The sequence below is a fragment of the Muscardinus avellanarius genome (assembly GCF_963383645.1).
Source record: "Muscardinus avellanarius genome assembly, chromosome: 16".
Classification (NCBI taxonomy): Eukaryota; Metazoa; Chordata; class Mammalia; order Rodentia; family Gliridae; genus Muscardinus; species Muscardinus avellanarius.
In genome coordinates this window covers 57,089,764-57,103,174 of record NC_137802.1, presented here as the reverse complement: position 1 = coordinate 57,103,174, position 13,411 = coordinate 57,089,764, and the positions used below count along the sequence as shown (strand labels likewise).

The window sequence follows — 13,411 nt, the reverse complement described above, 5'->3', positions numbered from 1 at the left end:
GGCCTTTTTATGTTTGAAACAGGGTTTCACTGAGTTGCGAAGGGCCTCACTAAGTATTAGCTGAGGCTATCCACAAACTGCCATTCTCCTGTCTCCGCCTCCCAAATGCTGGGATTACAAGAGTGCGCCACCATACCCGGCCTATTTTTTTTAAATCTTGAGACAGGGTCTTGTTAAGTTGTTCAGGCTGACCTTGAATTTACAATCTTCCTGTCTTAGCTTAATGAGACAGAAAGTTACTGAGATTATAGGTGTGTTTCATCATACCATTTAATACTCTGATTTTTTTTTTTTTGGTACTGGGGATTGAACCCAGTATCTTTGTGCTGTACCTCCAGACCTTTTTATTCTTTTATGTTTGAAATAGGGTCTCAGGAAGTTGTGGAGGGTCTAAATTGCTGAGACTGGCCTAGAACCCGCAATCCTTCTGTTTTAGCCAAGAATTGGGATTATAGATGTGTACCACATCTGGCTGAATACTCTGATTTTTAATATTTCCTATGTGAGTCTATATGGATTTCAATTAGTTTCTTCACTAATATAAAAATTAACATTTATCTAGTTGCACCATTTTACAGTCACATTATGACTGTAATGCAGTATGTAAGGGCCTTAATTTCTCAGGCTCTTTATCAGCACTTGTCTTTTTATTACATGAATACTAGGGTATGACATAGTATTTCCTTGTGGTTTTGACTGACTCATGTTTTCCTAATAACTAATGACATGGGACATCTTTTCCTATTGTTATTGGTATTTTTATATCTTCTCTGAAGAAATGTTTTATTTGCATCGATGCCTTTGCCCGTTTAAAAAATTGGGTTATATTAGTCCTTCCTTATCCTCAGGAGACATGTTGTTTTAAGATCCCCAGTAGATGTCTGAAACTGTGGATAGTACTAAACACTGTATATACTATGCTTTTTTCCTATACATACATACATACTTGTGATAAAATTTAATTTATATATTAGACACAGTAAGAGATTAACAACAGTAACTGCTTTTCTCTCTCCATTAAGTTGGGATCTTACATCTTTTCACTTAAAGGAAGTATTTTATGGCTTTTTTTTTTTTTTGCAAACCTGAATTATCAGCATCACTATTTTTGTTTATTTGTTTATTTACTTTGGGTATTCCTGGCACTGGAACTTGAACTCAGGATTGCTCTACCATTGAGCCCCCATTTATTTATTTATTTTTAAATTTTGAGACAGGGTCTCAATAAGTTGCTAAGGCTAGTCTTTTTTTTTTTTTTTGGCAGGTCTGGGGATGGAACCCAGAGGCATTTGACCTCCAAGCTACATCCCCTGCCCTATTTTTTTATTCTTTATTTTGAAACAGGGTCTCACCAAGTTGCAGAGGGCCTCACTAAGTAGCTGAGGCTGTCTGTGAACTGTGATCCTCCATTCTCAGCCTCCTGAATGCTGGGAATATATATATATATATATATATATATATATATATATATATATATATATATATTTTTTTTTTTTTTTTTTTTTTTTTGTGGTCCTGGGGATGGAACCAAGGAGCATTTTACCTCCAAGCCACCACGCCTGTCTGAAGTGGTGATCTTTGATTACAGGTGTGTACCACCACGCCTCACCATTAAGTAAAATAGGGGTTACATAAGCACAAACAATGCAAGGCTGTGGCGCTGATCTGCTGACCAAGACAGCTCCTCAGTGACTCAAGAGTGAGTAATATATATGGTGTGCAGTGTGTATATGCTGGATGAAGGGAGGTTTTATGTCCTGAGCACAACACAGGGAGCAGAGCTAGATCTTATTAACACTGCTCAGATGGCATGCAATTTCAAACTTAAGAATTCTTTGTTCCCTTATCTCCCCCCCTTCCCTCCTCCCTTCTCTTTTTGTTTCACAGTACTGGGTGGGGATTGAACCCAGTGCTTTACACATGCTAGGAAAATGTTCTACTACTGTGCTACATCCCTGCCCTTTTAATTTATTTTGAGACAGTCTTGCAAAGTTGTCCAGGCTGGCCTGGAACTTGCAATCCTCTGGCCTCAGCCTCCCGAGTAGCTGGGATTACATGAATGTGCTCCCACATCCAACTTCTTTCTGGAGCTGCACAAAATAAAGCTGTGGATAAGGGAGATAACTGTATTTGTCTTTTTATTGAAGAGGGATATTTATATATTGTGGATATATATAGTATAAGGAATATTTATATATTGTAGCTATTAGATCCTTATCAGTTTATCACTTCTAAATATTTCCTCCTATTCCATACATTATATTTTTACTTTCTTATTTTTATTTTTTTGCGGTACTGGGCATGGAACCTGGAGGCATTATATCTCCAAGCTATACAACCAGCTCTATTTTTTAGTCTTTTTATTTTTGAAACAGGGTCTCACTGAGTTGTGAAGGGCCTAAGTAGCTGAGGCTGTCTGCGAACCGTGATCCTCTGGTTTCAGCCTCCCAAATGCTGAGATTACAAGCATGCACCACTACGCCTGGCTTATTTTTACTTTCTTGATAGTGTCTTTTCAACTAAAAAATTAGTCCTAGAATTTTAAAGCTGAAACAGAATAGATTCATCCCTTTTGTTTTATTGATAAGGACACTAAAGTTCAGTATCTTTAAAGCAGAGCCAGGAACACTTATTATTTTTTTGCAGTTCTGGGGATGGAACCCAGGGGCATTCTCCTCTGAGATACACCCCCAGCCCTATCTTATTCTTTATTTTGAGTTGCAGAGGGCCTCACTTAGTAGCTGAGGCCAGCCACGAACCAGGATCCTCCTGTCTCAACCTCCCAAATGCTGGGATTACAAGTGTGTGACACCACGCCTGGCTAGGAACACTTATTTTTGTAGACTGCACTGTGACACAAAGTAAGTTACGATGTAATTAGTGGTTAAAAATAGCAAACGAAGCCATTGTAGAACAATATAAATAACTGACAATTGTGATGCAGCATGGTATGGGCCAAACAGGCAAAGGACCTTAGAAACACCACTGAAAGATAATGATGTTCAGTCGCTGTATGGATTAGTAGACAGAAGGTAGAAACTGACAAGACAAACAGGGAAGTAGCTATGGGATTTAACTCTAGTCAAAGGACTAAGCCCACCTTTTCAATGCCTCCATGGCAGGCCCACACTCACCTTTCACAGTGCTGGCAGTTTTCATCAGCTTATGTAGAAACATTCCTTTTGCTTAAAGACAAGATTAAGAGATGAAATCATATAAATTTATGAAGTTATGGGAAATAAAATAGGAGGTGTATTGTTTATCTTGTTTTCTTCTTAGATGACTGGTAAAGTGAAGAAAATGTCAGTGATATGGATGACACTCATCTTAATTCATATACCTTCTTCTGGCACCTTAGTGTATCTCACTCCAAAAGCAAATAACTGAAAAGCACTAGAATCAGAGTTGAAATCAAGGCTATTCACTTATCATTTATTCTTATATTCTCTTCAAAATGTGGGCTAGTTTTATTTCTTAACATGGGAAGATTAACTTGTAGGAGAAAACTGATGGGCACAGTAGCTTAGTTTTCTAAATCTGGTTTGGTTTGACCTGGCCGGATAAGCCAATTATCAAGAAGATCTGTGGCAGGTTACAGAAACATGGAAAATGTTTGTCAATAGCTTTAGGACGTGGAAGATATACAAGGTGACATGTCATGCAAAAGCAGCATACATAAAGCAGAAATAAATTCTTTGCTGGGGGAGGGTTACTTGAAATACAAATATATAATTTGTATAATTAAGAAAAACTTACCAAATATTTTTTTTGTGTGGCACTGGGAATTGAACCAGGTGCCCTCTATCACTGAGATACACCCCAGTCCTTTAAATTTTTTTAAAATTTATTTTGTTGTTTTTAAAACAGGTTCTCACAGCCAGGCGTGGTGGCGCACGCTTGTAATCCCCGCGCTTGGGAGGCTGAGACAGGAGGATCGCGCAGGTTCGAAGCCAGCTTCAGCTATTTAGTGAGGCTCTCAGCAACTTAGTGAGACCCTGTTTCCAAATAAAATATAAAATGGGTCTGGGAGGATAGCCCAGAAGTAGAAAGCCTCTGGGTCCCACCCCCAGTACCACCAAAAATAAATAAATAAATAAATAAAATAAAATATTAGGTTGCTGAGTGTCTTGCTAAATTGCTTGGGCTGTTCTTGAACCTGCAACCCTCCTGTCTCAGCCTCCCAAGTACTAGAATTACAAACACATACTACTGTGCTTACTTTTCTTGTATATCTTCTTTGTGTGGTGCTGGGGATTGAACCTGGGATGCACTACCACTGAGCTATAGTCCCAGCCTTAATTATTTTTTATTTTAAGTAAAGGTCTCACTATGTTGACAGGCTCAACGCCAACTTGTGATCCTCCTGCCTCAGCATCCTGAGTAGCTGGGATTATAGGCATGTGTCATCATGACTGGGGTCTCACTGAGTTGCAGGGGGCCTCACTAAGTAGCTGAGGCTGTCCGCAAACGTGCGTGCGCGTGTGTGTGTATTTATGTATTTTTATTATATATTTAATAATTTTTAAACTTGGAAACATTAAGTGTGTATACCCATAATTTAAAATTATCTTTTTTAAAATTAAAGTCCATTTTGTGAATAGTTTTACGAAATACCTTAAATTACTCTTAAATTACTCTGAAACACAAACACAATTTGACTTTTGGAGATACACCAAATTTTTTTGGTCAAGCTTATAAAATGTATATGTAAAGAGCAAATAAAAATTACTTAAAAATAAAGTACAAGATGGAAGTTCTGTGTGGAAGGAGGGTACAATACAAACTTCATCTTGACTTTTTTTTTAAATCAATTTCACAGCATAATTTTCTTTTTTCTTTTTCTTCTTTTTTTTTTTTGGTGGTACTGGGGATGGAACCCTTCTACCTCTGGGCTACACTTCCAGACTTTTTTTTTTTTTTTTTTTTAATTTGGAAACAGGGTCTCAAGCCAGCGTGGCTGGCTTCGAACCTGCGCGATCCTCCTGTCTCTGCCTCCCAAGCGCGGGGATTACAAGCATGCACCACCACACCCAGCCACAGCATAATTTTCTTTCTTTCTTTTTTTTTTTTTTTTTTTCGAGTCTGGGGATGGAACCCAGGGGCATTTGACCTCTGAGCTACACCCCCTGCCCTATTTTTTATTCTTTATTTTGAAACCGGGTCTCACTGAGTTGCAGAGGGCCTCACTAAGTAGCTGAGGCTGTCCGCGAACTGCGATCCTCCAGGTCTCAGCCTCCCGAATGCTGGGATGACAGGTGTGCGCCACCACACCCGGCTTCCATTCATTCCTTTCTAAACAAGCACAGAACATAAATATACCAAGATTGTATTTGTGTATGGAAAAAGTTACGGTAATAAAGTTATGGATTATCATTGGATAATAGAATTAAGTATTATAATTTTCAATTTAATTGTTTTATTTTCTAAATATTGCTTCTACAATGGACATGTATTACTTTTATAAACATAAATATATATAAAATATAAACATGTAGTACCAGTTTATTACTTTTATATTGTATCCTAAACTTTTACTCACGTTTAAACTTCTTCAGGCCCTCCATTATTGAAGCCACAGTAACCTTCCCATGCCCTGTAAAACATTTTAATTTAGATATAGAAGAAGTCATATAAAAACTAATAAAATTGATAAAAATTGTGTAATTATTAAAAAATAACAGAGTAGGCTGACACTTATGGGTTTGGTTTGGCATTTGGATTCATTTTTCTCTTAGGCAAGTTTGATTAAAAACAGGCTAATAGTGAGGCTCTCAGCAACTTAGTGATACACTGTTTTCAAATAAAATATAAAATAGGGTTGGAAGTATAGCCTGGAGGTAGAAAGCTTCTTTGTTCCACCCCCAGTAACACACACACACACACACACACACACACACACACACACAAAAGATAAATTTTTCAGGAAACAAATATCTTTATTTTTTTTTAAGGTAGTGGGGATTGAACCCAGGGTCTAATGCATGCTAAAATCCATTTTTGCATACTTACTATATCCCCAGCACTTTATACGTTTTTTAAATTTCAAGATAGGGTTTCACTAAGTTGCCTTGGCTGGCCTGAAATGTGTGACCTTCTCCCTCTGCCTTCCCAGTAGCTGGGATTGTAGGTTTGCACCACTGAGCCCAGCCAAGTATCTCGTGTGTGTGTGTGTGTGTGTGTGTGTGTGTGTGTGTGTGTGTGTGTGTTACTGGGGATTGAACTCAGGGGCATTCTACCTCCAAGTTATTTTATTTTTATTTTGAAACTGGGTTTTCGTAGGCCAACAAAAGTCTCACTACTTGCTGTGGCTGTTGTTGAACCTGTGATCTTACTGTCCCAGCCTCCGAAATACTGGGATTGCAGTTGTGCAGTACCATGCCACCATGCCCAGCTTGAACATCTCTACTTATTAAATGCAGTTCCTCTTTTATGAGTTTCACGGTGTTCTAACATCACATAGGTCACAAATGGGAACGAGATACTATCAAGAGAACCAGGTCTCAAACCTGGCAGCATCTTTTCCCAACTCTGGGTGACAATTATTTTTAAAAAGTGAAGCTGTGAAGAGAAATATGTTGGAAACGTTTACATCTGGACACAGAGCAGATCCAAGGACCAACACCTCTGAGGAGGTGTGCCGGCTACCAACAAGGACACAACGTATTTCTCTGACTGAAACCATCTTCTAAGTCTATTCAGCCTAGCTCTTCTCTGGGAAACCCAGTCATAGCTAAAGGTTCCCTTAGCCCCCTTTGCATACTCTTATCACACCTCAAGACTGTGTCATCTCTGCCTATAAGCACTTTGTGGACAAGGGCTGTGGCTAGTTCCTTTTTGTGTCCTTCACATTTAGGTTGATCCCATATCTGGACTACAGTGATGACAACTGCAGCATTATGGTAAGAACCATTAATGAAGCATTATGGTAAGAAATGCTATCCTCCAATGTCTTAGATTCAGTCACACTATTGCTTTCCCTTTCTGTTATGGGCTGGAATCATGCCCTCAGGCACAAATCATATTGGTTGTATTTGTGATTTAGGAAATAAAAGTCCCGGACAATCTTCACATCTCCTTTCCACATCTTTTTGGTCTGTGATAGGCTAAAGGTGGTTACCACTGGCATCACTTAGGAGCTTATTCGAAATGTAGAATCTCAGACTCTGTCATAGACCCAAATCAAAATTTGCATTTTAGCAGGATGCCTGGATGATTTCCATGCACAATCAAGTTTGTGAGGTATTGAAACTAGGCAATACAAAAATAAGGATTATTTCTAGCTGGGTCTAGTGGTGCAGGCTTGTAATCCCAGTATTTAGGAGGCTGAGATAGGAGGATTGAAGGTTTGAGGACAGCCTCAGCAATATATAGTGAGACTCATCAACCTAGCAAGAGACTGTTTCCAAATAAAAATAAAATAAGGCTGGGGGATGTGGCTTGGAGGTAGAATGCCCTTGGGTTCAATCCCTAGTAACACACACACACACACACACACACACACACACACACACACACCATTTCTGATAATCTTGTGTACAGGATAACAAAAACAGTTTTAGGAAGAAAATATGAGTATGAAAAATTCTCACCATTAAATGTCAAGTAAGGCATCAGATCTTTCATTTCTTCTTCTGTTAATTCAATTCCTTCACTTGCTAAAAAACTATCTAAGTCCTGGATATCAATCGCGTCTCCTTGAAAAGGTAAGAAATGAATTACAGAAATACTTACAAAGAATAAAAAACACTACCTGTGCTTATATATTCCATCACCCATGTATATCCAGAATTACTAGGAGAGTCAGAAAGAGGTCCCATGCCTTTAGTTCTAGTTTAAGGTAACCACAAGATTGAAGTACACCAGGTTTAGGAATTAACTAGTGGGTTGTTGCCAAATCCATACCAAACTAAGCTACATATAAGCATTTAGTTTTATTTTCTCTTTATCCTATCCTTGAATATTCAATTTTTTCAACTGACCCATTTTTTTTTTTTTTTTTTGGTACTGGGCATTGCTCCCAGGGGCGCTCTACAGATGAGTTTTACCCACAACCCTTTATTTTTATTTATTTATTTTTTTGAGACAGGGTCTTGCTAAGTTTTCCAGGCTGGGCTGAAATTTGTGATCCTCTTGTCTCAGCCTCCCAACTACCAGGATTATAATCATGTACCACCACACCTGGCTCAGACCCATTTTGTGTGTGTGTGTGTGTGTGTGTGTGTGTGTGTGTGTGTGTGTGTGTGTGGTGGAACCCAGAGGCATTCTACTTCTAAGATACACTCCCAGCCTTATTTTATATTATTTTATTTTGTTTTGAAACAGGGTGTTGCTATGTTGCTGAAAATCTCACTACATTGCTGAGGCTGGTTGCAAACCTGTGATCCTCTTGTCTCAGCCTCCCAAATACTGGGATTACAAGTGTGCATCACCATGTCTGGTGCTTTTTTCTTTTATTCAATAACATTACTTCCATGAATTAATTTTCTAGGAGTGAGGTTAGTGGAGAAAAGGGTACAAATACTTTTGTGGCTTTTGATATATACTACTCTATAGAATAACTCTTGGGAAAAATTTCAGAGATTATGGAACCTATGTCATATGAAAGAGTATGAGGAAAAGTTTTTCTACTATTAATAACTGCAGAGGATTAAGGTGCTTTCTTTTTGTTGTGTGTGTGGTACTGAGGGTGGAACCCAGAGGCTTTCTACCTCCGGGCTATACTCCCAGACCTATTTCATATTTTATTTGGAAACAGGGTCTCACTAAGTCCTGAGAGCCTCACTAAGTAGCTGAGGCTGGCTTTGAACCTGTGTGATCCTCCTGTCTCTGCCTCCCAAGCACTGGGATTACAAGCATGCGCCACCACACCCAGCTAGGAAGGTGCTTTCTATCAGATTTTTCCATTTTAGTTTCAACTTACCCTTGATGTAACTGACAGTGTCCAGCAGATCATTCAGATCAACTGTTCTATCACCTGCAAGACAAGGGACATGCACTTCAGACTCACATAAGCTGATGAGACTGGACTCAACATTCACAATAAGATCATAAAAATTCTGTGATAGTTTTGTGGTATTTTTCTAATTTTCCTTTGAATCTTATGGACTTATCTTTATAGATAACAGTGCTAGAAACAAAGATTTCGACCTATAATGAATCTTTATTGTATCTTCATTTTTTTTCTTTGCTTTAGAGGTTGATAGAATCATCTAAAATAAGAAGTGATTGGGTAGAGGTAAGTGTAGGGATAAAGGATAAATGAACCTGACCTTACATATTTTTTTCCTCAGTTAATCAACAAATATTTATGGAGCACCTTCTATGTGCCAGATACTTTGTTAGGCCTCGAGGTTATGGAAGTAAATGAGTTGATAGAATTCTTGTTCCCAAGGAATATACTATCGACTAAGGAAGATAGACACGCAACTTATAAACAAAAAGGATAATTTTTTTTTTTTTGGTGGTACTGGGGTTCCTGGGAGCCCGTCTATCTCCGGGCTACACTCCCAGACCTATTTTATTTTTGGAAACAGGGTCTCCTAAGTCAGCGCGGCTGGCTTCGAACCTGCACGATCCTCCTGTCTCTGCCTCCCAAGCGCGGGGATTACAAGTGTGCGCCACCATGCCCAAAAGGATAATTTAAGGCCCTGTTAAGATGCTATAAAAAAAAATAGGACCCAGGTGTGGTGGTACACTCCTATTAGTTTATTGGGAGACTAAGGCAGAAAGATCACAAGTCTGAGGCCAGTTTGGGCAATTTAGTGAGACCCCGTCTCAAAAAATAAAAAGGGCTGGAATATAGCTCATTGGTGGAGTGCCCCTGGGTTCAATACCCAATACTGGAAAAAAAAAAAAAAAAGCAATCTAATAAAGAGAAATAGAGCACCAGAGGATGAGATTTCTTTAAATGACAGGTCAGGGAAGGCCTCTCTGAGAAGAGTATTGGGTTGAGGCTGAATATGTGGGTTAGTCATGTGAAGATTTGTGGGAAGAATAGTCTAAGTAGAAGAGGAACATGTGCAATAGTCCTAAAATGGGAATAAATCTGACATGACTGAGAGAGAGGGGGGCCAAATCATGCAGAGCTTCATAAGTCATGATGACAAAGTTTGGATTTGGGGGTGTACTGGGGATTGAACAGAGATCCCCTCCCCCTTTACTAGGGCTCCATGGATGCTGGGCAAGCATTCTGCCCCTGAGCTATATTCCTGGCCCAGCTTTGGATATTTTCTTTTTGTAGACTGGGGATTGAGCCCAGGGCGCTCTACCATTGTGTTACACCCCTAGCCCTTTTAATTTTTTTTTTTTTTTTAATTTTGAAACAAGGTCTCCTTAAGTTGCTGAGGCTGGCCTTGAACCTGCTATCCTTCTCTCTTAGCCTTCCAAGTATTGGGATTTCAGACATGTGTCACGATGGCCAGTTTAAATATTTTAAAATTTCGAGATAGAGTTTTTAGAAATGTCCCAGGCTGGCCTTGATCCTACTGCTTCAGCCTCCCAAGAAGCTGGGATTATGGGTATATGCCACTGTACACACCCAGTTTAAAGTTTGATTTTATTCCAGTTGCAATGGAATGTCACTGGAGGCCTTGAAGAAGGGGAGTACATTGACCTGATTTCAGCTTTCAAAAATTCACTTTGTCTAGTGTGCAGGATGAAGAGACGGGAGAATTGATAGCTAGGAGACTATTTCAGTGGCCCAGGAAAATGATGGTGGTGGCTTAGGCTATGTTTTTGCAGTGGAGAGAGATTAAGGACATATTTTTCAGGTAGAATCTAGACTTGAATGTGGGATATGAAGGAAAAGAATGAAACCTACTGCCCCCTACTCCCAAATCAACAGGGTGACTTGGATGCCTATCCTGAGATGAGCTGGGCTTGAGATGTTTTAGGGGAAGGAATCAATTCCATTGAATAGGTGATGACTTTTTGAAATCCAAATGAAAATAACAAGTAGCTAGTTTGTACCACCCCTGGCTTGAACTAGAGAAATAAATTTACTCTCTCAGCTTGGAGAAGATATCTAACCCAATGACAATCTAGGAAATTTTCTAGTAAGAATGTGTAGATGAAACAGGTGGCCATAGGTCTATCCCAGCGGCACTTCATTATTCAGAGATCTTACAGATGAGGAAAAATCAGGAAAGAAAATAAGGAAGAAACTGTTAGAGAGGGAAGAAGAAAACCAGGTCAGTATTGGACTTTAGAAGTAAGAAGAAAAAATGTTTCAACAAAGAGAATGTGGAAGAGAGGTCAAACGAAATAAGAATAGAGAACTGATCTGAACCCTGGCAGGAGGCAGGTCTCTGATCTTTCTGAGAGCTGACTCAGTGCTGTGGGGGGATGGAAACCTGATTACAGACTGAAGAGTGAGAGGGAGGTGAGGATGCGGAGACAATGAGTGATGACAACTTTCTACACAATGCTCTTGTGGAGAGGATTTATTTGTAGATTTGCCCATTTTCTGCCCTCACTCTGCTTCTTATCAACACACAGACTTTAGCTATATTAAGGCCACCAGCTGCTTGTTTTGCAACCTATCTCTAATAGTTCATTATTTATTCTTGACAATTTTTCTCTTAAAATTTCTCTTAAATTCCCCTTCAACTCATTCTTCTTTCAGTTCCATAAGTGTTTGGAATTCCAGAGATGGCTGAGTCCAGCAAGTAGCAACCTTTCTGTTGTGGTATTGGGGATAGAACCCAGGGGCATTCTACCATTCAGCTACATGCCCAGCCCTCCTTTATTTATTTTTATTTTGAAACAGGGCCTCACTAAGTTGCTGAGGCTGTCCTTGAACTTGTGATTCTCCTATCTCAGCCTCCCAAGTGCTGGGATTACAGACATGTGCCCCTGTGCTGAGCTCTGCATGTAGTATTCTTGACCTATGTTTTCAAAAGCATTTTTTTTTTTTTTTGCAGTACTAGGGATTGAATCCAGGGGCATTCTACCTCTGAACTACATCCCCAGCCCTATTTTTTATTCTTTATTGGCAAACAGGGTCTCATTAACTTGAAGAGGGCCTCACTAAGTAGCTGAGGCTGGTTGCGAACCTGTGACCACCCTATCTCAGCCTCCTAAGTACTGGGATTACAAGTATGTGCCACCTCACCCAGCGACCTATTTAATTTTGGAACAGAGTGTTGCTAAGTTGCTGAGGTTAGCTTTGAACCTGTGCTCCTCTTGTCTCAGTTTTCCAAGTACTGAGATTACAGGCATGTACTACCATGCCTGGCTAAGATAGTATTTATGAATTAGGATGAAGTCTCCTATTTACATTTATTTCATTTATATACTAAGATGGCCCCTTTTAGCAGTTTTAGTAAAAGGGCTCAATGTTTCTCTGAAGCAGTAGTGCTGCTTGTAATACTCACGATTGGGTGATAGTTGGGTCATTAGTTCCTCAAGTTCTTCATCTTTCATTCTAATTCCCATATTTTCCAAAACAGTTTCCACTTTTTTAACTTTGACCTTTGGTCCTTAGAAAAAAAGGACATGGAATAAGAACATAAGCACTGCTGCTTAAGAATGAAAAATGCTAATCATGTTTGTGCATCAAAAACTCCAGGTGAGGGCCGGCCTGGCAGCGCACGCTTGTAATCCCAGCATTTGGGAGGTGGAGACCAGAGGATCGTGGTTCGCGGACAGCCTCAGCTACTTAGCAAGGGTCCTTGCAACTCAGTGAGACCTTGTTTCAAAAATAAAGAATAAAAGATTAGGGCTAGGCTGTTGCTCAGAGGTAGAATGCCCCCGGGTTCCATCCTCAGTACTGAAAACAAACAAACAAACAAACAAACACGAGTTGGAGGGAAAAGCACAGAGCTAAGGAAACTGTTAATGTGCGTGTGTGTGTGTGTGTGTGTGTGTGTGTGTGTGTGTGTATGTATAGATAGATTTAGCTATGGCTACTAACTAGGAAAAGGTAGAGAAATATGCTGTTGAATTTTTAACAGTATTTGCTTTTTTTTATTTTTTGGTACTGGGTACTGGGTGTGAAACCCAGGGGCATTCTACCTCTGAGCTATACCCCCAGCCCTATTTTTTATTTTTATTTTTATTTTTTTGTGGTACTGGGAATGGAACCCAGGGGCCTTCTACCTTCGAGCTACACTTCCAGACCTATTTTATTTTTTATTTGGAAACAGGGTCTCTTAAACCAGGTTAGGCTGGCTTCGAACCTGTGCGATCCTCCTGTCTCAGCCTCCCAAGCGCGGGGATTACAAGCGTGCACCACCACGCCCGGCTCTTTTATTTTTATTTTGAAACAGGGTCTCACTGAGTTGCAAAGGCCCTCACTAAGTAGCTGATGCTGTCCGCAAACTGTGATCCTTCTGTCTCAGCCTCCCAAATGCTGGGATTACAAGTGTGCGCCACCACGCCCGGCTTCCTAACCCCTTTTAAAAAAATATGC

General features: G+C 39.7%; 1 protein-coding gene across 3 annotated transcripts in view; it reads right to left on the bottom strand.

The window, feature by feature from the left end:
- Positions 1-12,435, bottom strand: part of EFCAB3 (EF-hand calcium binding domain 3) — a gene marked incomplete at both ends in the record, with an annotated part of 47,301 nt that extends 34,866 nt beyond the window's left edge. The window contains 3 exons of one of the 3 annotated variants that reach the window (XM_080713159.1): positions 7,590-7,694; positions 8,921-8,974; positions 12,375-12,435. In XM_080713159.1, coding sequence (XP_080569285.1) covers positions 7,590-7,694; positions 8,921-8,974; positions 12,375-12,435 — 220 coding nt within the window. Of the gene's footprint in view, positions 1-3,134; positions 3,186-5,535; positions 5,594-7,589; positions 7,695-8,920; positions 8,975-12,374 lie in introns of those variants that run through there. The other 2 variants (XM_080713160.1, XM_080713161.1) reach the window with 2 other exon arrangements.
- Between the last annotated feature and the right edge of the window lie 976 nt (positions 12,436-13,411).